This window comes from Hyla sarda, chromosome 6 (assembly GCF_029499605.1).
Source record: "Hyla sarda isolate aHylSar1 chromosome 6, aHylSar1.hap1, whole genome shotgun sequence".
Lineage (NCBI taxonomy): Eukaryota > Metazoa > Chordata > Amphibia > Anura > Hylidae > Hyla > Hyla sarda.
In genome coordinates, this window is record NC_079194.1 from 168,098,400 (window position 1) to 168,122,984 (window position 24,585).

Consider the following 24,585-nt stretch of genomic DNA (forward strand, 5'->3'; position numbering starts at 1 on the left):
AGAGATGGGAACATACCGCAGGAGGTTCTCAGCCCCGGCTCTCATCCGCATTGCTTTCAGGATCTGATTGTTCAGCCCGGCCCTTTGATTCTGTAATTTGCTGCGACCGGTCTGTGCGATGGCCTTGCCCTGTGATTAATAAAGAAAATGTATATTTGTCAGATACTTATCCAGAGGGCAACAAGTCACAGAAAACTTTTCTTGCTAAATGGGTTGTAATAAAACAGGCGGTGAATGACCATTCTCTCTCTCATCACATCACTATAAGTAGAGGATGCTGGAGGCACATATTACAGGAATACTGAGAAGACCAGTCGAAGGGGAGGGGGCCCTTACTCAAACCCTGACTCCCAAAGTTTAGGACAATCAGTACAACAATTACATCACTACTTTAGGTATTGCTGTTCGAGTGAGCACTCAGCAAAAAACTAAGACTTTAAAGTATAGGACTACAAAGAGTCATTTACATCTTTACAGCCATATGTATAAAAACTTCATGTGATCACCATAGTGCCCATCAGGCCCTTAGCAACAAAGGTTATTCAAAAGTACACCAACAATAGCTGCACTTTTTTGTGTAAAAATCAGTAGTCCGTGGGCTAATTTAGCAATATTTATTACTAATGATAATAATTCCTTTATTTACAGTATATAGTGTCATTTAGCAATGTATTACGCAGCTAGGACTGCCACCAACTTTTGCAGACGTCATTCAGACTATCATTATTACTAGATTAATCTTACCGTAACAAGATGCTATCTTAAACACAACTTAAAGGGGTACTCTGGTGGAAAACTTTTTTTTTTTTTAAATCAACTGATGCCAGAAAGTTAAACAGATTTGTAAATTACTTCTATAAAAAAAAAAAAAAATCTTAATCCTTCCAGTACTTAGCGGCTGTATACTACAGAGGAAATTCTTTTTTTTTTTCGATTTCTTTTCTGCCACGACCACAGTGCTCTCTGCTGACACCTCTGTCCATGTCAGGAACTGTCCAGGGCTGGAGAAAATCCCCATAGCAAGCATATGCTGCTCTGGACAGTTCCTAAAATGGACAGAGGTGTCAGCAGAAAGCACTGTTGTCGCGACAGAAAAGAAATCCAAACAGAAAAGAATTTCCTCTGTAGTATACAGACGCTAATAAGTACTGGAAGGATTAAGAATTTTTAATAGAAGTTATTTACAAATTTGTTTAACTTTCTGGAACCAGTTGATTTAAAAAAAAAAAAAAGGTTTCCACCGGAGTACCCCTTTAAAAACTGTCATACTGTTGTAGCAGAAAAAAAGTACCAGTTGCAGCTGTATTTTTGGAGCGAGGTAGTATAGATCCGGCACTGCAGAACTAGGGTCAATTGTAGGAGTGCGGTGTAGTAGCGGTATAGGTGAGACGTGGGTGTGGACAGCGGTGGTGCAGTTCATACAAAGAAGACATGATCCACAAAGAAGAAACGCAAAGAGAATTGCACTCACCATCCACAAGCTTTATTCACAAGAGTACAGGCACATACAGCGGAGGCAGAGGCACAAAGAAGACCGCTGTCCCGTTGTGCCCCTGCCTCCGCTCTATGTGCCCGTACTCTTGTGAATAAAGCTTTTTTGCAACTCTTTTTGCGTTTCTTCTTTGTGCAGCTGTATTTTTGTTTGCAGGATGTTGCATTCTCATAAGCTTTAGGGTGCGTTCCCACAGGGCGTATACGCAGCGTATTTGACGCTGCACAAAATGTACGGCAGCAGCGGGAAATATGCTGCGTATTCCTTGCTCACTATACACACAGGGCTTTCCGGCAGCAGCCCTATGTGTGTAGTGAGTTTTGGAGGCGGGGCAGCGTGCCGGCGTGTCTGTGACGCATGGCCCCGCCTCCAAAACTCACTGCACACATAGGGCTGCCGTCGGAAAGCCCTGTGTGGATAGAGAGCGAGGAATAGGCAGCGTATTTCCCGCTGCTGCCATAAATTTTGCGCAGCGTCAAATACGCTGTGTATAAGCCCTGTGGGAACGCACCCTTAGGGTTAGCTATCAAAATCACTACCCCTAAAACCTAGTATAAGGTCGAGTATCCGCTTTTCATTACAGAATGATGTCTATAGAATGAGATGCGGCCATACGTTTTACAGGACAATACACAAAAATACAAAGTACAGTAATTCCCCTTTATAGCTATGATCACTTCATCCATACATATTTATTGTGCCTACAGCAGCATTTATGGGCATATCCTGATAAATTACGGTAATGTTGCCTTTTATTCCCCCAGTCACTTAGTTTACACATCTCAGAACCTGAGTCACTCTTTAGTGAAAGGCGACACAAAGCGTGGGATTTGTTATTAGAGTGGATGATGTCACCAGATAAAGAGGTGTCAGTGGGAGGCAAGAACCAGCCTATTGTCCGGTGACAGTCATTTTATGCATAGAACATCCTGCGTTTGGCCTTTATTTCACTAAGCAGTAAATAGGGCTGTTAAAGGCGATTTATCTGGGAAAAGCCAGCAGACGAGTTGTTATTGTCTCATTGGGGAGAACAGACAGAGTAGATTTGTCAGCACTTGGAGACTTGTGACTACTTGAGAATGACAAGTAAATAGAAGAGATCCAGCACGGATGTTGTGGTTAGAAAAAGCGGATCCTTTTATATTTTCATAATTAAAATCATGTTTCACAGCAAACAAACGAAATGCTTTGCCACTAAATACTGCAAGGCTTACATTTTATGGGTTTCATCTGAAAGATCCCATGTAAAGTCATCGGCCATTTTATGTAACTTTGCTCAATAAAAAAGTAACAGTCTAGTTTTTGATGACACAGTCCTGGTTACAAGCTCTCTCAAAGGGGTTGTGCAGCCCCATCAAAAATTTTACAATTGGCTCAGGGTGACATAGAAATAAAAAATAAAAAAAACTATAAAAATAAATCCTACTTACCTGCTTTCCTTGCAGCAGCTGTTCCGACACTCCAGGACCCTGGTGCTATTGGCTTTTACCTGATTACTGTAATGTGATGACCTCACAAAAACAGCCTGAGTAACTCCTCCTGCGCTGTGACTGGCCAAGCAGACAGCTCCTGTATTGATCTATGCATCACAAGAAGTGATCAGGAGCATCAACACATCAACGCGGGGTGGGATGGGAAGGTGATTGGGGAGTGAAGTATTACTTTTCAAATTTTATGTCTTTTATGCACTCTGTGTCAATTGTACATGTTTTTTCTGGGACTAGACAATCCCTTTATCATTATAGTGGATATTGGATTAAAAAAACGGTCTTAGAAGCGCTGCACGAAGGTTGTCACAAATGGAGGGACTGGAGCCAGCACAGGACAGTTATCATTTTATTTGACTTAACGGACGACGCGTTTCGGCACACAGAGAGTGATTTCCTCAGGTCCAAACATAAAGTACAATCTCTGGTACAATCTCTGGGGTGGAAGTATATGAGGATGTACTTGTTGGGTTCCTGTGAATCTCCGAGCCAGCACCGAGCTTCACAGGAATCCCACAAGTACATCCTCACATATTTTCACCCCAGAGATTGTACTTTATATTTGGACCTGAGGAAGGCACTCTCTGTGTGCCGAAACGCGTCATCCGTTAAGTTAAATAAAATAATAACTGTCCTGTGCTGGCTCGAGTCCCTCCATTTGCGACAACCTTCGTGCAGCGCCTCTAAGACCGTTTTTTTATCCAATATCCACGATTTGCTCAAACTGGCCCTTGCGCAAGGGTCCAGTCCCGGTCAGAGTGCGGCAGCCAATAAATACCTACTAATACCTTACTAATACCTGCCCACTGCAAGCATTGTCCCCCGGGAAACCTGGGATCAAGGCTTGCAACTCTATCTGGTGAGTATATCACTTAGGTGTGGTGGAGGGTTACACTAAGTCGGTATACATATACGAAGGGAGCGCCCCCTGTCTCTTTTTTTCTCTCATACATCTCCTTTATCATTATAGGGTTTCCTTGAGAGCCAAGAGAAAAGCCTTGCATGGGTAAAACATACAAATTCCATGTAGATATTGCCCCTGGTCACATCAGAGTCCAGAACCTCTGCACTGCAAGGCAAATGTGATATCAACTGAGTCATTATGTTATTTAGCAATAACAAAATCTCAGTAATAAAATAAATTTCTAACCTAAATTCTGAAGCCTTATTCTTTAGCATCATTAAAGTATAATTATCTGTACTACAGGGCAAGGAAAAAAGCAACATCACATCCAAGTCCCACAGAAAATGTCAGATTAGAAAGATATAATGCAATGAGGAAACACAAAAAAAGAATATCTTTATATGTGGACACATCCTAAAAGTTATTCTACGTCACTACAGAGTGGGACTATTTTATTTTTGGAGGCATTGTGACATCATTTAAACACACATCATATTGTGAGGTTTACACACATGGATTACAGTGATCCCTCAAGTTACAATGGCCTCAACATAGTTTCAACATACAATGGTCTTTTCTGGACCATTGTAAGTTGAAACCAGACTCAACATACAATGACAATCTGGACAAAGACAGTCCAGATCTGTGAAACTTGTCAATGGCCGAGAGAACTGACCAATCAGAATGGGCAATTTACTGGTAAAACTGCTGTATTACTGAAGCGTATGCACTGACTGGTGTCTGGTAGAGCCCCCTACAGTATAGGGAGGTATTACATGTTCTGTACACTTTACCTGTTCCAGGGTTACCCGCTCCTTTGGACACCACGTGAGGGCGGCTCCATGTTACTTTTTTAGGACACTGTGTGTACTTTACAGGACCCCGAAGAAGCTCCTGTCCTCTACATAGACCAATGTTTCCCAAGCAGGGTGCCCCCAGCTGTTGCAAAACTACAACTCCCAGCATGCCCGGACAGCCTTTGGTTGTCCGGGCATGCTGGGAGTTGTAGTTTTGCAACAGCTGGAGGCTTCTTGCTTGGAAAACAGTGACATAGGCCGTGATTTACAGCTCCCAGCAGATCTTTCTTACTTTTATATGTAAGGACTTGCTTTATATATATTAGTTATCTACTTATTTTTGTTTAATCCTCACTTTTTCCTATTTTGGATGACATTTTGGGGCTTTAGAACCAATTACCAGGTTTCCATAGAGTTCTGGTCTCAACATACAATGGTTTCAACATACAATGGTCGTCCCAGAACCAATTAATATAGTAACTTGAGGGACCACTGTATATGCAAAAAGGGTCGTCAGCCCATGCTGTAATATAAGAAGTACGGATTGTATAACAGTAGGTCCTGGTGCAATGTACATTTGTTTTTAGTTCACACCCAGTTATTGATACGGTTATTACTCACAGTGAGGGCTCGCCATGGAAAGAGTATGCCCTATTTGAGCTGATGAACAATAGCTGGCAGGAGCTCCCAATACTGGAGACATGCCTGGAATGTAGAATCAGATACTAGAAGAACTGAGTGTCAACCAACCGGGCTCCCAGACAATTCATTGGCAAACACTGATCTCTAATAAGTCTGATAAGCATGGCACGCAGGGCTGCCATGTACACAGATATATGTTCTACAGATTTGGGGGAGATTTACTAATGGGTTTGCAACTATACCTTGTTGTATAGTGGGCCAAAATTTGTCACATTTCTGTCACAAAATCTCACATGATGTTTTAGACAGATTTATAAAGCAGAAAAAACATGAAGGATAATCCACTGCCCCTAGCTAGTCTGTTCTGTTTTCTCTCGTTGACAAGGGAGTGTGACATCATGGGAAGGGAGCATGGCAATAATAATTGTGCAATTATGGTGTAAATTATTGGTGTAAAGTAAGCCAACCAATAGGTGATGTAAGGGGTCTACCATGTCTATGAAGATGCGCCAAAGTTATGATACAGCATGTGCCACAAATGTACACTGCCTGGTCTAGGTTTATGATGTAAAAGCAGTAGACAGAATGCGTAATCCTGTTCCTCTATATTTTCCTGAGAATTTATTCATGGTCATATTCTTACAATCTGACATACAGATAACACGTCCACTGCTTTTATTTCGTTTTCAGAATATTTGCTATATTCTAGGTCACGAAGCAGCAGCAGAATGATATGACCCACATGCCGAACACAATGGCCCAGAGTTATCAGCCTAAAACCATAACTGTCTGATCTGCCCGTAGCAACCAATCACAGCTCAGCTTTCTTATCTGAATGAGATCTTGTAAAATGAAGACTGAACTGTGTTTCTGGTATATTGATAAATCTGTGATCTTATTATTATACCATCAAATTACCTTAGAGATAAATATACCCATAATGTTAAAGGGGTACTCCAGTGGAAAAAAAAAATTTTATCAAAATTTAAACAGATTTTAAAATTACTTCTATTAAAAAAAATCTTAATCCTTCCAGTACTTCTCAGCTGCTGTATACTACAGAGGAAGTTGAGTTGTTCTTTCCAGTCTGACCACAGTGCTCTCTGCTGACACCTCTCTCCATGTCAGGAACTGTCCAGAGCAGGATAGGTTTGCTATGGGGATTTGCTCCTACTCTGGACAGTAACTGACACAGACAAAGGTGTCAGCAGAGAGCACTGTGGTCAGACAGAACAAAACAATTCAACTTCCTGTGGAGCATACAGCAGCTGATAAGTACTGGAAGGATTGAGATTTTTTTAATAGAGGTAATTTACAAATCTGTTTAACTTTCTGGAGCAAGTTGATTTGAAAAATAATAGTAATAATAATAATTTCCACCAGAGTACCCCTTTAAGGGCTCATTTACATTGCTTTTGGGCTCCGCTAAAGGGAGCTCTGTCGGCCAGTCCATCAGAGCGACGGGAGTTAAGTGGAGATAAAAATAATGCATGTCCAATTTTTCCCCCACTCAACCCTGGTAAAATACTGGATCCCAGATGAACCATATTCAATTTAACGGGATCCCACGGGACCCGGAGGTGGCAGTTGTGCTTTGAGCCGTTCTTGGTCCGTTTGGTGCAAAAAAAAAAGCTGAACGGACCCAGGGTTAGAGCTCAACGGCAGTGTGAACTTAGCCTTTTTTACCTACCATTGAAACTATAAAATGAACATAAATTTGGGGAGCTCCTTTAAGGTACATGTTTTGCCTTCTAATCATGGATCTTTCAGAAGATACAAGTCATGTGGGGCTGGTTGAGCCAAGAGTCATGCAGCATACTGGCCGTATGCGAATCCTGTAATTAGCCTCTGCCTGAGGACGTCTGCGACATAAAATTACATGTTACAGACCTTGAGATTTTAGCAAGTGACGTTAATGTGACACAGTGAACCCACCGAACGGTTTACAGTTAACCCTTCTGATCCTGAGCTGATGTATGTTTACATTATATTAAACTGAAACTCCTGAATGTCTCTATCTGTGTGATATAATCCATATCTATCACACACTATTCTTATCCCATAATTGGTCCCTCCATAGTAAACAATAGGATAATTTCCATATAATGCATTGATGAAACCTTTGGGGCAAACCTTCACTGCAGTAGATTAATGTTACTTATTCAACCAAGAGGACTATTTATTTTATTATAATTGCAAACTGCTGGTCTAACAACAGCAAGAAGTCTGTTTTTGTTCTGCACTGATCCTGGACAAGGCAGGCTCTTTTTTTACATCTCCCCGGTCTAAAAGTCCATTTAAAGGGGTTATCTAGGGAAAAAACTTGTTTTTATATATCAACTGGCTCCAGAAAGTTAAAAAGATTTGTATATTACTTCTAAAAAATCTTAATCCTTTCAGTACTTATGAGCTTCTGAAGTTAAGGTTGTGCTTTTCTGTCTAAGTGCTCTCTGATGACACGTGTCTCGGGAACTGCCCAGTTTAGAAGAGGTTTGCTATGGGGATTTGCTTCTAAACTGGGCGGTTCCCGAGACACGTGTCATCAGAGAGCACTTAGACAGAAAAGAACAACTCAACTTCAGAAGCTCATAAGTACTGAAAGGATTAAGATTTTTTAATAGAAGTAATTTACAAATCTGTTTAACTTTCTGGAGCCAGTTGATATATATATATAGTTTTTTTTCCTGGATAACCCCTTCAATATATGGTTCCTAGATAGGAAAGAGATACTATAAACCAAGAAGCAATAAGGAAGGCCCCAGTTATACAGCATTTTTTGTGCTTCAATGTTTTACGCTTTTTTTTTTGCATGCTATGCTGTATGAACGGGGCCAAACTAGATTTTACCACAGCAGCTTTGGAGTAGATTTTTATTGATCCAGATACCCATAGAATGATACCTATAATGTATCTGTACGCAAACCACAAAAAAAAGAATATATTGTGTACATCCTATCTAGATCTATCTATCTCATATTTATATAATAACAGATGTGGACAAAACCCTACAATACTCATTGAAATGACTTGAAACTAACAAAAGTAAATGAACAAAGATTAACTTATGAAAATCAGACATTACTTTTTAAGGCCGCTTTCACACTATAATTGTATCCGTTTTAAAGATCCATCATACTGATCCGTTAACAAAACCATCAAAATGGACGTTAAACGGCCGTTACAAAATCCCATTATAGTCCATGCATGCACTATTTCTTCCGTTATCTTCTCCCATCACAAAATAATGTCCGTTATTAATAACGGGCTATGTCGGATTAAATTGGGTAATGTAAAAATTAGGGATCGTCCGATATGGATTTTTTAGGGCCGATACCGATAATTTGTGATCTTTCAGGCCGATAGCCGATAACTTATACCGATATGCCCGGGGTCCGTGCTACTTCTGGCTCTGGCGGAGTCCTGAGCTGTCACTGTGCGCACTGACGGTGACGTCGCGTTGAGGACGTCACTTGTGATTGCACTGCGCAGCGCGTAGGACGCCACAGGATGTTGCAGGAGCCAGAAGTAGCGATGACACCGGGAAAAAAAACGGGGATGGGGGAGGCAATGGGGCGGTGGCGGTGGTCTAAGGCCGGGGGGCTGGGCATTATCGGCATATTGGCAAAGTAATTGCCGATACTGGTAATGTCCAGAATCATGAATATCGGCCGATAATATCTGCCAAACCGATAATCAGTCGATCCCCAGTAAAAATCCCATAGACTATAATGGGATTTTGTAACGGACGTTTTTAATGGTTTTGTTAACGGAACATATAACGGATCTTTAAAACGGATAATTTTATAGTGTGAAAGCAGCCTAAGCCCTTAAGGACTCAGGGTTTTTTCATTTTTGCTATTTCGTTTTTTCCTCCTCACCTTCTAAGGGTATGTTCACAATGAGTTATGTGAACGGAATCTTCGCAGAATTCCGCAAGCGGAGATTCCATCACCATTCATCAAATTCCCCATTGAGGGCTATACAGTGCTCGCGGACTCCTGCGCAAAGAATGAACATGTTCTGATCAATTCTGCATTGTAAACGGGTCAATGTGAGAATACCCTAAAAATCATAACGCTTTCAGTTTTCCACCCACAGACTTTTTTTTTTTGCGCTACCAATTTTACTTTGTAACAACATCAATAATTTCACCACAAAATCTACGGCAAAAAGAAAAAAATGATTTGTGGGACAAAATTAAAAAACAACTCTACTTTGTAATTTTTGGCAACTTCCATTTCTACGCTGTCACTTTTCTATAAAAATTCCCCTTATTTTTATTCTGTCCATACGATTAAAATGGTACCCAACTTATATAGGTTTGAATTTGTTTTACTTCTGTTCAAAAATTATAACTTTTTTCACGAAATTAGTACGTTTAAAATTGTCCTCTTCTGACCCCTATAACTTTTTTATTTTTCTGTATACAAGGATTTGTGAGGGCTCATTTTTTTGCACCCTGATCTCTCCACTGAGCCTATACATATAATGTGCACCTTTATGTTATATGATATACAGTGCCCGTACTCCTCTTCTTTCTTCTCATGGTGCCGGAGACGCGCTGCTTCTGCTTTCACTATAGGCAGTGAGCTCGCTCCCTGCCTCTAGCACTGCGCAGGCGCACTGAGCTGACGGCAGACAACGGGAGCGAGCTCACTGCCTGTAATGAAAGCAGAAGCAGCGCGTCTCCGGCACCATGAGAAGAAAGAAGAGGAGTACGGGCACTGTATATCATATAACATAAAGGTGCACATTATATGTATAGGCTCAGTGGAGTCACGCCGGCCCGCACATCATGGACATCGGGGGGTGAGGAACTATGTGTCAATCACACAGTGGTCCAGCGCTCACTTACAGGGGGTAGGCGTGGCAGGAGGCGGGGCATTATGATCCCCAGCCACGCCTACCCGACTGTTGCTGACCGCAAGATAAAACTATTTTCTGGCTGATAAAGAGTGATAAACAGCAGCCAAAAGCATAGCTGCATTACACGTATCATCATCTATACTATCATGGTATTAGTCTGGGGGGTATAATTTCCATGACAGTTGCGCTTTACGTTAAGGTTCCATCATTTTTGTCCAGGCCAGTTTTATTATTTTGTTTTTCAAAATGATTCTGCTGAACCATAATATATAAGTAATGTCTGATATTTATCAATTAATTTTCAGTAAGTTTTTATTCATTATTACTGTTTCTCATTTCAGGGAGAATTGTGAGTTTTTCTGTCTTTATCAGGAAGGGTAACAACATTTTTGTCCACGTCTTTTTCTATCCACCTAGTAAAGTAGATATTTTCTTTGTCAGTCAAAGGCAGATTATAAGAGGCACAGGAGTTCTTCAAATCTCAGCAGGCTGTATAAAAGCTCTGCAGACATTTGTGCTTGGTAAACAGTCCAGAACAGATCTGCTTCATGTCTCTGAAAGGCCTAAGAAGGTCAGAATCGATACACCCAGTGCATTAGACTCTCAAGTTACAGGTAAAAGATTCAGACCAAAAGGCAAGAAAAGATTTGATGTTCTCAACTCCCTACAAGCATTTCCCCATCAAGTGAGGTTTGCACTTGCGTCAGCATTTGGTCCTCATTTTGGTAATTATTTTTAGCCAAAGGCAGGAAAGGAAATGTCACAAAAAAGTTTTTTAACTTTTTCTGTGTTTTGGACCCTTTCCTGATTTTGTCTATAAATAGTAGCCAAAATACTACGTATGAACCCAATCTAATATGTATGAAAACTGTATGACAACTAATAAGGTTGCAATTACAACCCCCTAGGTATTGTCCTCCTGCTATCCCAGAGTCCTGAATTTCAAATCTAGTAATGCAACAATGCAATACTGAAGTGCCTATGGAGAGATTAAGCCTACATTTAGACTACTATTTCCCCTACTATTCAGATCACGGAGGTTACAAGATGTCACTGAGCACTGTTTGAAGCTGTGTAATAGACATAATGAACCACTGAGTAATTAGAGGTCACTAAACGTTAAACTAGGTGGATCATCCTGAGATAAAATGGCAGCTTCTCCCATGTTAATCTCACAGCTCATATAACCTCATTATAAAAAGGTTGGATACACTTGAAAAGACCTATTTTTATGAAACGCACGCTTCCAGATTACCGCTTCCACTTATCATTGTTCTTCCTAACCATCCATACTTTATGTGTTACTCACTATGCAGTCAAAGTGTACCTATAATGTATGGTTACTCAGAGTATGAGATGTTTTCTTTAGTCTCCCTATAAGGCCATGTTCGCACAGCTGATTCCGTGGGGAATGCCTGCCCGGAAACCATGGGCGAAAATTCTGCACATTTTAATTATCCAGCGGGCTCTAGGATCGCTCCGAAATAGTCTCATAGACGGCAATGCATTTTTCAAGTGGAATCTACAGAAACAAAAGACATGACTATTCTTTCTGCAGATGCCGGAATCTAGATTTCCATGGCAGAAACATCTGTTGCGAAAATTCCGCTGTATGCACCGTGCAGCAGGATCCCATCGAACTCTGCTGCAGCTGAATTTCCGAGCTCTGTAAACATAGCCTAAGATGATGTTCTCTGATGTCAGGGAAGAGAAGGTTTAGGCATGTTGGATTTCAGCTGCTTAAATGCTTCTGTTCTTGGGTCCTCATAGGGAACACATGAACACTCGGCTGAGCCAAGCATTTATGTGTAAGGGAGGATTAGGATAGATAGCTGTCAGCCAAACAAACATGACAACTTTGACATCATACTGTGTGGGTCTTAAAGAGGACGATTGGTCACTATATAAAAAAATTATTTATATAACTGTGTAGCCTTGGTTGTCCTGATTCCAACACTGACCTTACCATTTTGTTGACATTCTGCACTTTTTCCTGAACTGTCAGGTTGGTGGGAATGTTATTTAAAACAGAAGTGTGAATGCTAGGCTCAGGGGGGAAGATACATCAAAACCTGTGCAGCAGAAAAGTTGACTAGTTGCCCATAGCAACCAGTCAGATCGCTTCTTTCATTTTTGAAAAGGCCTCTGAAAAATTAAAGAAGCGATCTGATTGGTTGCTATGGGCAACTGGTCAAGTTTTCCTCTGCACATGTTTTGATCAATCTCCCCAGGAAGTATGAATGAGAGGCTAAGGGGGCACAGACTATCTCACATTTCAGTGAAAAGTGCAGAAAGCAACCAAAAAGTAAAATCCATCGGGAATGAAAGTGTGCAATGCTGGAACCAGGGCACCAGAGGCTACATAAAGATCTAAAACGCGATGACCATTCTTCATTTTTAAAGAGTTTTCAGTGGGGAGTATAAATGTCCCGATCCAAAAGGTTACCTGCACAGAGTTCATGACATGATCTCATCTGTAATAATAATATTGTACTTGTTAAAAGATTCTGAAAACTAAGGTTCAAAAGTCTAAATATTGTTCACCTGAAAATACAAACAGTGATCGCCTCCTGATATTTGTCATTGCTGGACATGTGTATAGTGAAATAACATGTATGCAAAGGTAAGAAAATAACTCAAGAAAGTAAATAGCAAACAAGCACAGCCACAGGATGCCACATACACAAAATGATGGATCAACTGAAGAACAAATAATAACAATGTTAAGGGAATGGCCATGAACTTGCTTTTATGGCTACACTCATCTCCAGAAATATTCTGGGATACTGGGTGTCAGGGAAACCACCCCAAAAAGGTAAGAGATTATAGGTTTTCTTTGTGTCATGTATTGTACTCCAGGTACTGGAGTACTCTTTTAACTGTGGACCCCTGAGGAAGCTAGCAGCAGTCCGAAAAAACATGTGGGGCAGGGAAGGAAGACCACCCACACTCTTCCATGGTTTAGTATATTCTGCCTATGGTAGTATAGTTCAAAGCAGGAGTTTTGGCACCATGTGCAGGCCCTATATATGTGTAATAAAATTAACTATACAAATATTGGAATTGGATCTTTTGATATAGCCTTTTATTTGTGTTTTTTAGTGTCAGTGTACCTTCAGCCCTGTCCTCACAAACATCACACATGAGGAGAGGTCACAATGCTTCCAAGGCGTACTCCTCTCCTGAAAAAACTCTGTACTGCTGGGGGCCAGGTGGGCCTCCTATTTGTTTTCATCTCCTTACATAATAACATTGCATGTGCCAAATTCAGCCCTGTTTGGTAACATGGACCACTTTATTGCACACTGTACAGTTGAGATTCCTCAGTGACAATAGCTCATTAATGTGTCAGTTCTGTTTAGTATGTAATAGCTTCATCTAACAAAAAAACACAATGTAAATGAATGCACTAACACACCAACTCTGTTTACTTACTGTCAGATTAGAATCATCATATTAGTAATGAATGCGGCCATGCTCACAGTAAAGGACCAGAGCTGAATGGAGCCTTTGTATTATGCTACTTGTGTTTGATTTATGCAGACATCCACTGAAAAAACAACCCAACAAACAAGACAACACTGCAGAGGCATAAAGTAGCCCCTTTACCCACTTTCTGGGCCCAAACTAATTACTAGAGATTTCTCTGGCCATGTGATTTAACAAGGTCATTGAATGCTCATCTATGGAGACATTATTCCAGCAGGATAACTCAATTATCAAAGTGATAGAATTCTTAGAATCCAGGACTTATAGAACTCCTCCGCCTACACTGGTCAGATAACTTTTTAGATTTTTCTGCCGTAGTTGCAATGCTTTGGCCGCTACTCTCAATAGTCACAGGGACTGTCCTTCCTACATTTCCCTTTAAGAGGGAACGCAGGAATGTTTTTCAGGCAAGATTTAGCCTTCTATTTTAAGATGCTCTGCAGGGTGGCCACTGGGGCTAAACTGTATTTAAATACCCCAGATAAAGACTTTTGTTCTGTGTTTAGTAAAGATCTGAATGTTTGCTTGGCAGCACCTGAAACAGAAACTGACCTCTAGAAGATAAGACAAAATGAATTAAACCCATTTCCTTGTGATGTGAAGGTTTAAAAAGAACAATTAAGATGGCTTTACGAAAACAATAGAGAAGAGTAACAATAAAGACTGTTATCTTGTCTGTGCACTTTCTACTGATAGGACAGTGACTGAACCTTGCCTTGCCAGATGCTTTGTACTCTGTGTAATAAATCCTCCCACCCCTGGTAAATGTACTATAGAAACAGCCCGTGCACAAGTTATGGGGGCTCAGCCCAGGTTGGCCTAATTGCTTTTTAAAGGTGTCCATACACGATAATGCTTGGACAAAATGGCCAAAATTATGGGGGAAGATTTATCAAAACCTGGGTAGAGGAAAAGTTGATTAGTTGCCCATAGCAACCAATCAGATCGCTTCTTTCATTTTTAAAAAGGCCACTGAAAAATAAAAAAAGGAATCTGATTGGTTGTTATAGGCAACTGACAACTTTTCCTCTATGTAGGTTTTGATAAATCTCCCCCTTGGTCTGTAAATTACGTGCGATGGTTCGTGATGGCCGGCAGCAGACTTATGTCTGCCGAAAGTACCATTGGACATGCTGGATTTTTTTTTACAATTCTTTCAGACATTTTTTTTTTACTTTTTAAAACATAAAGAACTAAAGGGTATAGTTGATTTACAAATACACAATTTAGATTTTTCTATAGGCCAGTTTCACATGGGTGTATTGTGCATTTATGCATTTTGGCCAGAGGAAGCACTGAGCAAGTGCGAAACAACGGCTGCTGTCGCCTTCTTATACCCCCCCATTGTGTCCCTCCCCATCTATATACGTGAGTATGTGCACTTAATAAAGAAGAATCTAGAAGAGCTGGTGAGTTGCCGACATTTTTCTTTCTATCTCCATGCAATATTTCCTGTATCTTGACGTTTGCCAGAGCATCACCTACTTCCTTATCCAGCATTTCCAGCACATCCAGCATTCCCCGATACATCATTCCCACTAACCAGACATATCTATCTTTCTATATTTTAATTATGTGTTTAATAAAATGTGTGTGTTTTTGTTACCATTTTTTAGGTAGTACTACTATTCACAGCATGGAACAGACTGTTCCATGATGGGAGTAGTAGTACCTGTACTAATAGACAGATCGCAGCAGTACTTTTGACACCCACTGCGATCCTCTGGTATAAGCTATAGAAGCCGGCGGCTGGCTGCACTTCTCCGCTCCACTGCCCAGCACTATATTCCGCTGTGATGTGAAGTTCTCTTCACTTCACAGATTCATATTTCCCGCTGAGAGCTGTGATTGGCCAAATACTCCGGATGTCACATCACAGCGGAGTACAGTGCAGGCAGGGGAACAGACAAGTGCGGCTGCTGCCCGCTTCTATAGCTTATACCAGAGGACCTCAACAGGTGTATGGAGTGACACCCACTGTGATCTGACCTTAACTGCAGGTACTAATACTCCCAACATGGAGCACACTCTGCTCCATGCTGGGAGCTGTAGTACCTGCATTAATAGACAGATCGCAACGGGTGTCAGAAGTGACACCCGGGCCATCTGTCTATTAGTACAGATACTACAGCTCCCAGTATGTAGCAGAGTGTGCTCCATGTTGGGAGAATTAGTACCTGCTGCGATCATCCTGATGAGAATTTCAGGACTCAGCACGAGGGGTACAGCTAAATGGCGACAGCAACCGTTTCACACAATATACCTGCTTCTTCTGCCAGAAGAAGCACGTCTATCATGTGAAATGGTTGCCTTTGCCATCTAGCTGTACCCGCCCTGCTGCTTCCCCCTCTCCCCCCTGTTTCATATGTGAGTATGTTCTAAATAAAGAAGAAGCTTTGAAGACACAGTGGTGAGTTGACGACTTTGCTTTCTCTTTTTATTCACCATTTGTAAGCCAAAAAGATTTGTACCTTTTACATGTTTACCTACTCCTAGTTTTGGCCTACAAATACTGAGCCATGTGGAACCAGCCTTACACATCTTCCAACTCTGAGTTGCAATTTAAAAAAACAAACACATCCTAAAAGCTTATGTGATTGTCCATTTGCATTAACATAAGGCTGGACAAGTCCCAGGAGCTGGCTCTCCAACACACTTTATGATTTGTGGGTGGTTTAAAGTATTTGTAATTTTTTTTTAGATTATCTTATTATGCTCCATGAAAGTTTTTATTACCAGCCCACTGAGAAATTCCAAATGATTCCTAGAGAGGAGTAAATGATACCTTCAATCTACAGTATTTTGGCCTTTTTTTTATATGGGTGTATTCACATGTTACAGTCATATTGCACTTTTGACCAGTGAATGAGTAACTCTATACCTGGTCTAGACTCTTATATAAACTATTGAGACAAGTACCAGGGTATGTTCACACTGGTCAGAATTTCTGTGAAAAATTTCTGCTGCAATGTTAAAGAAAATCTGCATAGAAAGATATACAACAAATCTGCACCAAATTGTGTGGATTTTGGTGCAGATTTCCGTGTAGGAAACTGATGATCTGGTGCCTCTTCCATTGTTCTGCTCTGGAGAAAAGCAATGAAATAAATTGGAACTGGCAGATCCATTGCATGCTGGACAACATCAGCGGCCAATGGACCCCATTGACTTTACTGGGGGTCTGTTGGGTTTCCCTTATGACATCTGACATCATACCAGACAAAACAGCTCTGCATGCTGGCACTCATGTGGCATTCTCCCTTGGTCCCCACAGTTCCTGTACACCTCGCCCTCAGCTATGACATTTTGACATGTAACCACTGCCACCTGTCATTGCAGTAGTCACATGTCCACACAAAATGCCATTGCTAGAGGCCTGGAGAACAGTAACTGGTGGGGCACCAGTGACACATTACCACAGGAGTGGCAGGTAAGGTAAGTACAACAAAATACAGTACAACAGGATTTGCTTGCGGATTTTGCAGTTGCAGCTTTAAAACAACAGAAATTTACATGTTGCAGATTTACCAAGGGACAATTTCCATGCTAAAATTTTTTGTTTCATGTGCATAAGATTTCTAACATCTTGGTAACTGTAATCTGCTGCTGCCTTTTGTGTACAAATCCACAAAGAAATGTGGCATCATTCCACTACGTGTGAGCATAGGGTATATTCACATGAAGCAGATTTGTTACAGAAATTTTACTCACCGGAATGAAGTTGCTTTGCAAGCACATAGATTTCTGCATTCACCATTCAGATGCACAGTAAACACAAAGAAAAATGCCAGAATTGTGGGTTTTAATTTATCTCACCTAACAAAAACCAGAATATATTATCAATGACATCTTTACTCAAAAAACAAGCCCTCATACAGCTCCACTGATAGAAAAATTAAAAGGTCATGGGTCTCAGTAGAATAGGGTGATACAAAGACTGAAGTAACAAAACATAAAAAGCAATATAAAAATGTGTTATTGCCATAGCCATACTGCACATGGTAAACAGTTGTTGCTAAAATCTAAATTAATGAAACCTAGTAATGTACTGTAATGCTGAATACTGCACTAATCCCCTGATATTAGAGCCCATCTACCAGTCCAAGAACCTCCACTTTTTGATTATAACGTTTTTCAATACTTTACATGTACCTCAAAATGATACCATTAAAAATCCAATTGTGAAGCAGACAATAGGCTGTCATATGGATATGGATCGGTAAGGCTTCATCATGCATGATGCCTGATGAAGCTGTGGAATTGCAGAGAAATGCGTTGCAATCTGGGAATAAACTACCTATTGGATTTTACTTGGTCTTTCCTTGAGTTTATCCTGCGCCTCATGGAGCCGGCGTCCTGTCTGAAGCCTTACCGATCCTCGTTGTTACCATAGCCGGAGGGCAGCGGATATTTCGATTTCTCATATGCATTGGCCATTGATGTGTATCATGTTACACAGCTCGTTGGGGTGAGTGGCTTTTATGCCTTCCTGCTATATTGTGTTTTATCTCTTTTAATACACAATGGAGCGCTGTTACTTTCATTTTCATATGGATATGGAGATAGAAAAATATGTAAAAATAAATAAATAAATAAAAAAAAGGTTAAAGCTCTCAGAAAACAGTGTTGCAAATATGAAAACAAACTGCTGTGTCTTCAAGGGGTTAAAAAGAAAATCTGGGTAACATGGACACTTTGATGTCCGACTGTTTTTGGGTTTGTTGTAATACAACCACAGACCCTCCGCTGTGTAGAATGTCAAGCTCCTCTACATGTCAGGGCATGTTGAGACTTGTGGTTCTATTGATCATCAAAGGATCAAGTTCTAGAGATTTCTAAGGGTGTGTTTACTAGAATTGTTTGCATAGGTTTCCTCCGGGTACTCTGGTTTCCTCCCACACTCCAAAAAGATACGGATAGATGAATTTAGATTGTGAGCCACAATGGGGACAAGCACCAATTTGAGTGATGACAAGCTGTGAAATATGTGGGCGCTATAAAAATAAAAAAAAATGATTAGCCTGAATGCACATTACCCCACTGCATGGGGCTAAGTCGTGACCAAAACTACAGCCAAGTCTGCAGCATATAAATTGCAAATCTACTGGAGAAATCCAAGGGAAGGTCTTAGATATCTAAAGCAGATTTAGCAATTGATTACAATGCGATGAAGTACATGACTTAAGGATGGTTGCACACGTAGGACTTTTTGCCACATGCCAGTGCATTTTTTAAGTGGATCCAGCAATAAGCAGTAATTACTTTTATATTTCTTAGGCCCTTTTCACACTGCCGCTCTGCCCCGTCGGCAAACGTCTGTCAGGCAAAGGGTCCTGACAGATCCCATTTAATATTATGGGGTCCATTGGGCGCCGTTGTTTTCTGACAGAAGTAGCGGGCGGAAAAAACGTAGCATGATGTATTTTTTCTTTCCACTATTCTCCCCGGTTCCCAGATGGACATCACCCTGCTGTGTCACAACAGCAGTGTGAAAGCAAAACAATAACCTTTCTAATATACTTCATAAAAAAAAGTTCTCCTTTTTATAGAAAGCATACCTTATAAAAAAGAACACTAGGTGTCCCTATACCACCCAGAACATAATCCTGTCCAGCAGCAGCATCTTTGTCCGAGCTGAAGCACAGGCTGGGACAAAGTCCAGTAAGTAAGGGTGGGAATAGCACTCCTCTGTGCTCACTCCAGTCCTGTCTATCTAACTTCTGACAATAGGGAGGAAGGGGTTACAGAGCAGCCTGCAGTGACTGAAGAGACCCAGCACAGCAGACTCAAGGAAGAAGTAAATGGATGCTAAGTGGGCTCAGTGTTTGCCTCTGACATGCCCTTTTCTGAGAAGTGAATGTGAAAATGAGTGTGCATGAGTGAGCGATTTGTCAGCCAATTACAGAAGCTAGACACATTAAAAAAATGGAAGGCATCTCCGTGACCTAGTGAGTAACATATAAGCATTATGTTTTTCATCATATGACAGCTACACTATTACACATTTCTGCCTTTGACTCAAAAAGGTACATTAGAAACTGTGGTATAAATGTAATGTATAGTTTCATAGGGTGGTTTCATAGAATATTTTTGTGTGTGTGTGTACAGTTAAAAAATAAAAAACATTGCAGCCCAACGAAAGTCAATAGCTGATTTGGTAGGTTGTTCATTGTTTGTGGCGCTTTTTTTTTTGCAGTATTCCGCGCTCATTGTACAGTGATGTGAGTTCACAGGTCTGACAGAGTCTCTGGAGTTCTGAAGTGGAGCGGAGCTGGATGACAGGTGAGCTGAGTGGTATGTTTTGTATTTTGTTTTTAACTAATAAAATATTTATATTTTATTTTGACTTCATTCCCTATCACTACCCAATCTTTCATCAAGGGCAGAATACTGTGTTTTTGAATTTTTTGTCACAATTTTCATAATTACACTGCAACTGGAAATGTAACACTTAGCGCTTATTCTGATCATTGACTGAGACCAAAAGAACTGCAGGACAATACCGTAGCTGAAGACTAGTATTTCCAGAAAAGTGGGAACCATGTACAAAGACAAAATGCTGAGATACAAGAGTATAATTCTCTCTTCATAATGTGATATCCTGTATATGTCTATATACAGTACATAACTTGGTGCAGTGAGAATGTATATATATTTATATGCAGTGGTGTACATAGAGGAAAGGGGCCCCATAGCAAGTATCAAAATGGACTTCCTATTATGGTGTCTGATTTTGCCCCAGGACAGTACAATCTAGGGGACAAGTCATCAAAACGTGTGTAATGGAAAAGTCAACCAAAGCAACCAATAAGCTCGCTTCTTTCATCTTTGAAAAGTCCTCTGAAAGATTAAACAAGAAATCTGAATGGTTGCTATGGGCAACCGGTTAACTTTTCCTCTACACAGGTCTTGATAATTATATCCTCTATTTGTGTTTATTTCTCAATTTTTACCAATTGGTCAATAACTCTTTTATTAATTTGTTAACAATGCAGTTCAATGGTGAGAGGAGTTCTGTACAGCTTCTTACCAATAGAAAAAGAATCAACCAAGATGGGGCCCCCTGCTTGTCCTCGGTGTACAGAGCCCTGCTTGTCCTCAGTGTACAGAGCCTTGCTTGTCCTCAGTGTACAGAGCCCTTCTTGTCCTCAGTGTACAGACCCCTGCTTGTCCTCATTGTGCAGAGCCCTGCTTGTCCTCAGTGTACAGAGCCCTGCTTGTCCTCAGTGCACAGAGCCCTGCTTGTCCTCAGTGTACAGAGCCCTGCTTGTCCTCATTGTGCAGAGCCCTGCTTGTCCTCGGTATACAGAGCCCTGCTTGTCCTCAGTGTACAGAGCCCTGCTTGTCCTTAGTGTACAGAGCCCTGCTTGTTCTAAGTGTACAGAGCCCTGCTTGTCCTCAGTGTACAGAGCCTTGCTTGTCCTAAGTGTACAGAGCCTTGCTTGTCCTCAGTGTACAGAGCCCTGCTTGTCCTCAGTGCACAGAGCCCTGCTTGTCCTCACTGCACAGAGCCTTTCTTGTCCTCAGTGTACAGACCCCTGCTTGTCCTCAGTGTACAGAGCCCTGCTTGTCCTCAGTGTACAGAGCCCTGCTTGTCCTCAGTGTACAGAGCCCTGCTTGTCCTCACTGCACAGAGCCCTGGTTGTCCTCAGTGTACAGAGTCCTGCTTGTCCTCAGTGTACAGAGCCCTGCTTGTCCTCACTGCACAGAGCCCTGGTGGTCCTCAGTGTACAAAGCCCTGCTTGTCCTCAGTGCACAGAGCCCTGCTTGCCCTCGGTGCACAGAGGACTGCGCTATTTCAAGTGGACTTAAAATCAGAACTGCTGCATTGTCCAGAATGCATAAAATAGAGCGGAGTCACTAGATCACTTCATTCAGGCCATTGAAACCTGTTTTGGATGGGATGCAGACAGATACTTCTTATGAGAAGCAAAGCACAGTGTGTCCACCTAAGTTTGGCTCTGTAAAACCACAGGATGTTCTATTCTTGAACTGAAATAAGTATCTAAATGTGGCTGTATTGCAGAGCATGACCATATAGACTATATGTAGTCTATATGGTCATGCTCTTTAATACAGCAACATCAGTAATGCCAAATAAATGCCTCTCTAAAGAGTACGATTGAGCCTTGAGTAGAGTTTAAATGGGCACTGTCAGGTACAAAAACTTTTGATATGTTGTAAAGCATGCAAAACCAATAGGTTTTGCAATTGCTTTCGTTAGAAATTTTTCAGTATTTCATACCAAAAAAAAGTCAAATAACTGTCCCCTGCCTGCTTGGACACATACTAGTCCTGCTGTGTCCATGCGTCATCACCTACATCATGGACACACTTCCTTAATTCACAGCTGTGAGCGCATGGCTCACAGCTGGAGGAAAAGTACTCCCACTGTAAGCTTGTGTCCCGCTACTGTCAGTGAGGACAAGCTGGGAGTTGTAGTTTTGCTAATGTTAGGGGAGATGTGAGCAGACAGCATACTGAGGGAGGGGGCGGAGACCTGCACAGTGAGGCCACGCCCCCTCCCTTTGGGAGGAATTCAGACTAGTGAGCTAAATTAAAAGTGTAATAAAAAAATAAATAAATGTGATAGACCCATAAAAATTAGATGTACATGGTCAGGAGTGATATATTAAAAAATAAAAAAAAATTTGGGATCTGATGGGTACGCTTTAAGGAATACATAAGGTTCTCACATGCTTGAGTGACGCTGGTCCATTTACGTCTATGGTACACTATTGTCTAGTAAAGACATTAAACTGTATGTCTGCCATTCAGGAGTCTGGGAAAGCTGTGGTTTGTTCTTATTAGCACACATTATACATTGTGTGTAACCATACACTAGATTGCATTTTAAACATTAAGTTTAAGAAGGAAATTATAGTCTTCTGAGCAAGGCTGGAATTACAAATTGATCTTTTTTTTTTTTTGCTCTTCCCAGACCTTTAAAGGGGTATTCCAGGATTTTTTTTTATTTGACTATGCTACAGTGGCTGTAAAGTTAGTGTAATTCATAATATAGTGTCTGCACCTGTGTGACAGTTTTCTCACAATTCTTCTGTTATTTTCACTCCAATATTTATTCTTATCAGCATACAAAATGACTGCTGTCTCTGATTTTTCCCAGCTTGCAATGTGGCCGAGACCTGACTCGCTAGTCAGCTGATGACAGGGAGCACGTCTACTTCAATGGGTGGAGGGATCACTTGATGGGAGAGAGATCAATCTACAACTAATGCAACAGCTGTAGGCACCCTGATTGAAAACCACAGGTCTTTTGAATGGATGCAGCTCATTTATGTTTCAATGGGTGGGGTGGCTGATGTGTGTAAGGGAGGAAAATTGAATTATGGGATTTGTAGTCAAAAAAAGAAAAGTCAAACAGGAAATACCAGTTCACAAAAAGCTAGCCATAGTGTTATGATAATCTCACAACATAGCCATTTAGCCCCAAGACAAGCACAGATCGTTTCTAAGCATGTCCATTACTGACTGCCAGGTAAGAACTAAAATCACCTTATGGTGGATAACCCCTTTAACTGTTCTTCTATTGAATATGTAAAGCTCCCAAGGCCACTATTGCAGATGTTAGAAGTACAAATACATAAAGATACCTTGTTTCCATTGCTAGCAGTTGTCACCCACTCAACTGATTATGTTAAAAGCTTCTGTCACCTTCAATCATAATGGAAAATTAGTTCTAACAGTGTCGATTAAAAAATCATCACCATATCTATTCAGGATAGGAAAAGGGGATAGAAAGACAAAGGGGGGGGTGGGTAAACCAGAATACAAAATAAAGTGGAGCTGTCAATCAAGTGTATAAAGCTATTATGTGGCTAGAATATAAGGATGATGATGAGGCAATTAATTAATTAACCAAGGACTCCACAGATGTTGCAAAACATCTTTACCTGCTACTAATAGAAACATGAAAATGTAAAGATAAGTCATAAGAAGTTGTAAAGTAAAAAGGCTCCTTCAGGCAAAGTGTTTTTACAGCATTTCTGGTTCATGAATTTCATGTCTCCTATGAGAACATGCTGCAATAACAAACACTAGGGACACAAAATACACTAAAGAAGAGGAATAAAATAAAAGCAATGTATGTTGTCAGTTTTTTGACAAACACATGTTTGACTTATCATGGCTTTTTATAACTTCTGAATAGCAAACCTATCCACTCAGTGAACAATACTAATAACCAAACTAATAACCAGAAGTCCTTAAATTACCTGATGCAACTTCATTTACAACATACAATGGGGCAAAAAAGTATTTAGTCAGCCACCAGTTGTGCAAGTTCTCCCACTTAAAAAGATGAGAGGCCTGTAATTTTCATCATAGGTATACCTCAACTACGAGAGACATAATGAGAAAAACATCCATAAAATCATGTTGCCTCATTTTTTAAGAATTTATTTGCAAATTATGGTGGAAAATAAGTATTTGGTCACCTACAAACAAGCAGGATTTCTAGCTCTCACAGACTTGTAACTTCTTCTTGAAGAGTCTCCTCTGTCCTCCACTCGTTACCTGTATTCATGGCATCTGTTTGAACTTGTTATCAGTATAAAAGACACCTGTCCACAACCTCAAATAGTCACACTCCAAACTCCACTATGGCCAAGACTAAAGAGCTGTCGAAGGACACCAGAAACAAAATTGTAGACCGGCACAAGGCTGGGAAGACTGAATCTGCAATAGGCAAGCAGCTTGGTGTGAAGAAATCAACTGTGGGAGCAATTATTAGAAAATGGAAGACATACAAGACCAATGATAATCTCCCTTGATCTGGGGCCCCACACAAGATCTCACCCATGGTGTCAAAATGATCACAAGAACGGTGATCAAAAATCCCAGAACCACACAGGGGACCTAGGGAATGACCTGCAGAGAGCTGGGACA

General features: G+C 40.9%; 2 protein-coding genes across 5 annotated transcripts in view; one reads left to right on the plus strand and one right to left on the minus strand.

The window, feature by feature from the left end:
• The window catches only part of RHPN2 (rhophilin Rho GTPase binding protein 2), a 147,006-nt gene that overhangs the window by 64,937 nt on the left and 57,484 nt on the right, over window positions 1-24,585 (minus strand). For all 4 annotated transcript variants that reach the window (XM_056525760.1, XM_056525759.1, XM_056525761.1 and 1 more), the window contains exon 3: window positions 17-129. In XM_056525760.1, the coding sequence (XP_056381735.1) occupies window positions 17-129 (113 nt within the window). The remainder of the gene's footprint in view (window positions 1-16; window positions 130-24,585) is intronic.
• GPATCH1 (G-patch domain containing 1) overlaps window positions 1-24,585 on the plus strand; it is a 193,707-nt gene that overhangs the window by 27,068 nt on the left and 142,054 nt on the right. The window contains exon 2 of the mRNA XM_056525751.1: window positions 19,874-19,959. Coding sequence (XP_056381726.1) covers window positions 19,953-19,959 — 7 coding nt within the window. The 5' untranslated portion in view covers window positions 19,874-19,952. The remainder of the gene's footprint in view (window positions 1-19,873; window positions 19,960-24,585) is intronic.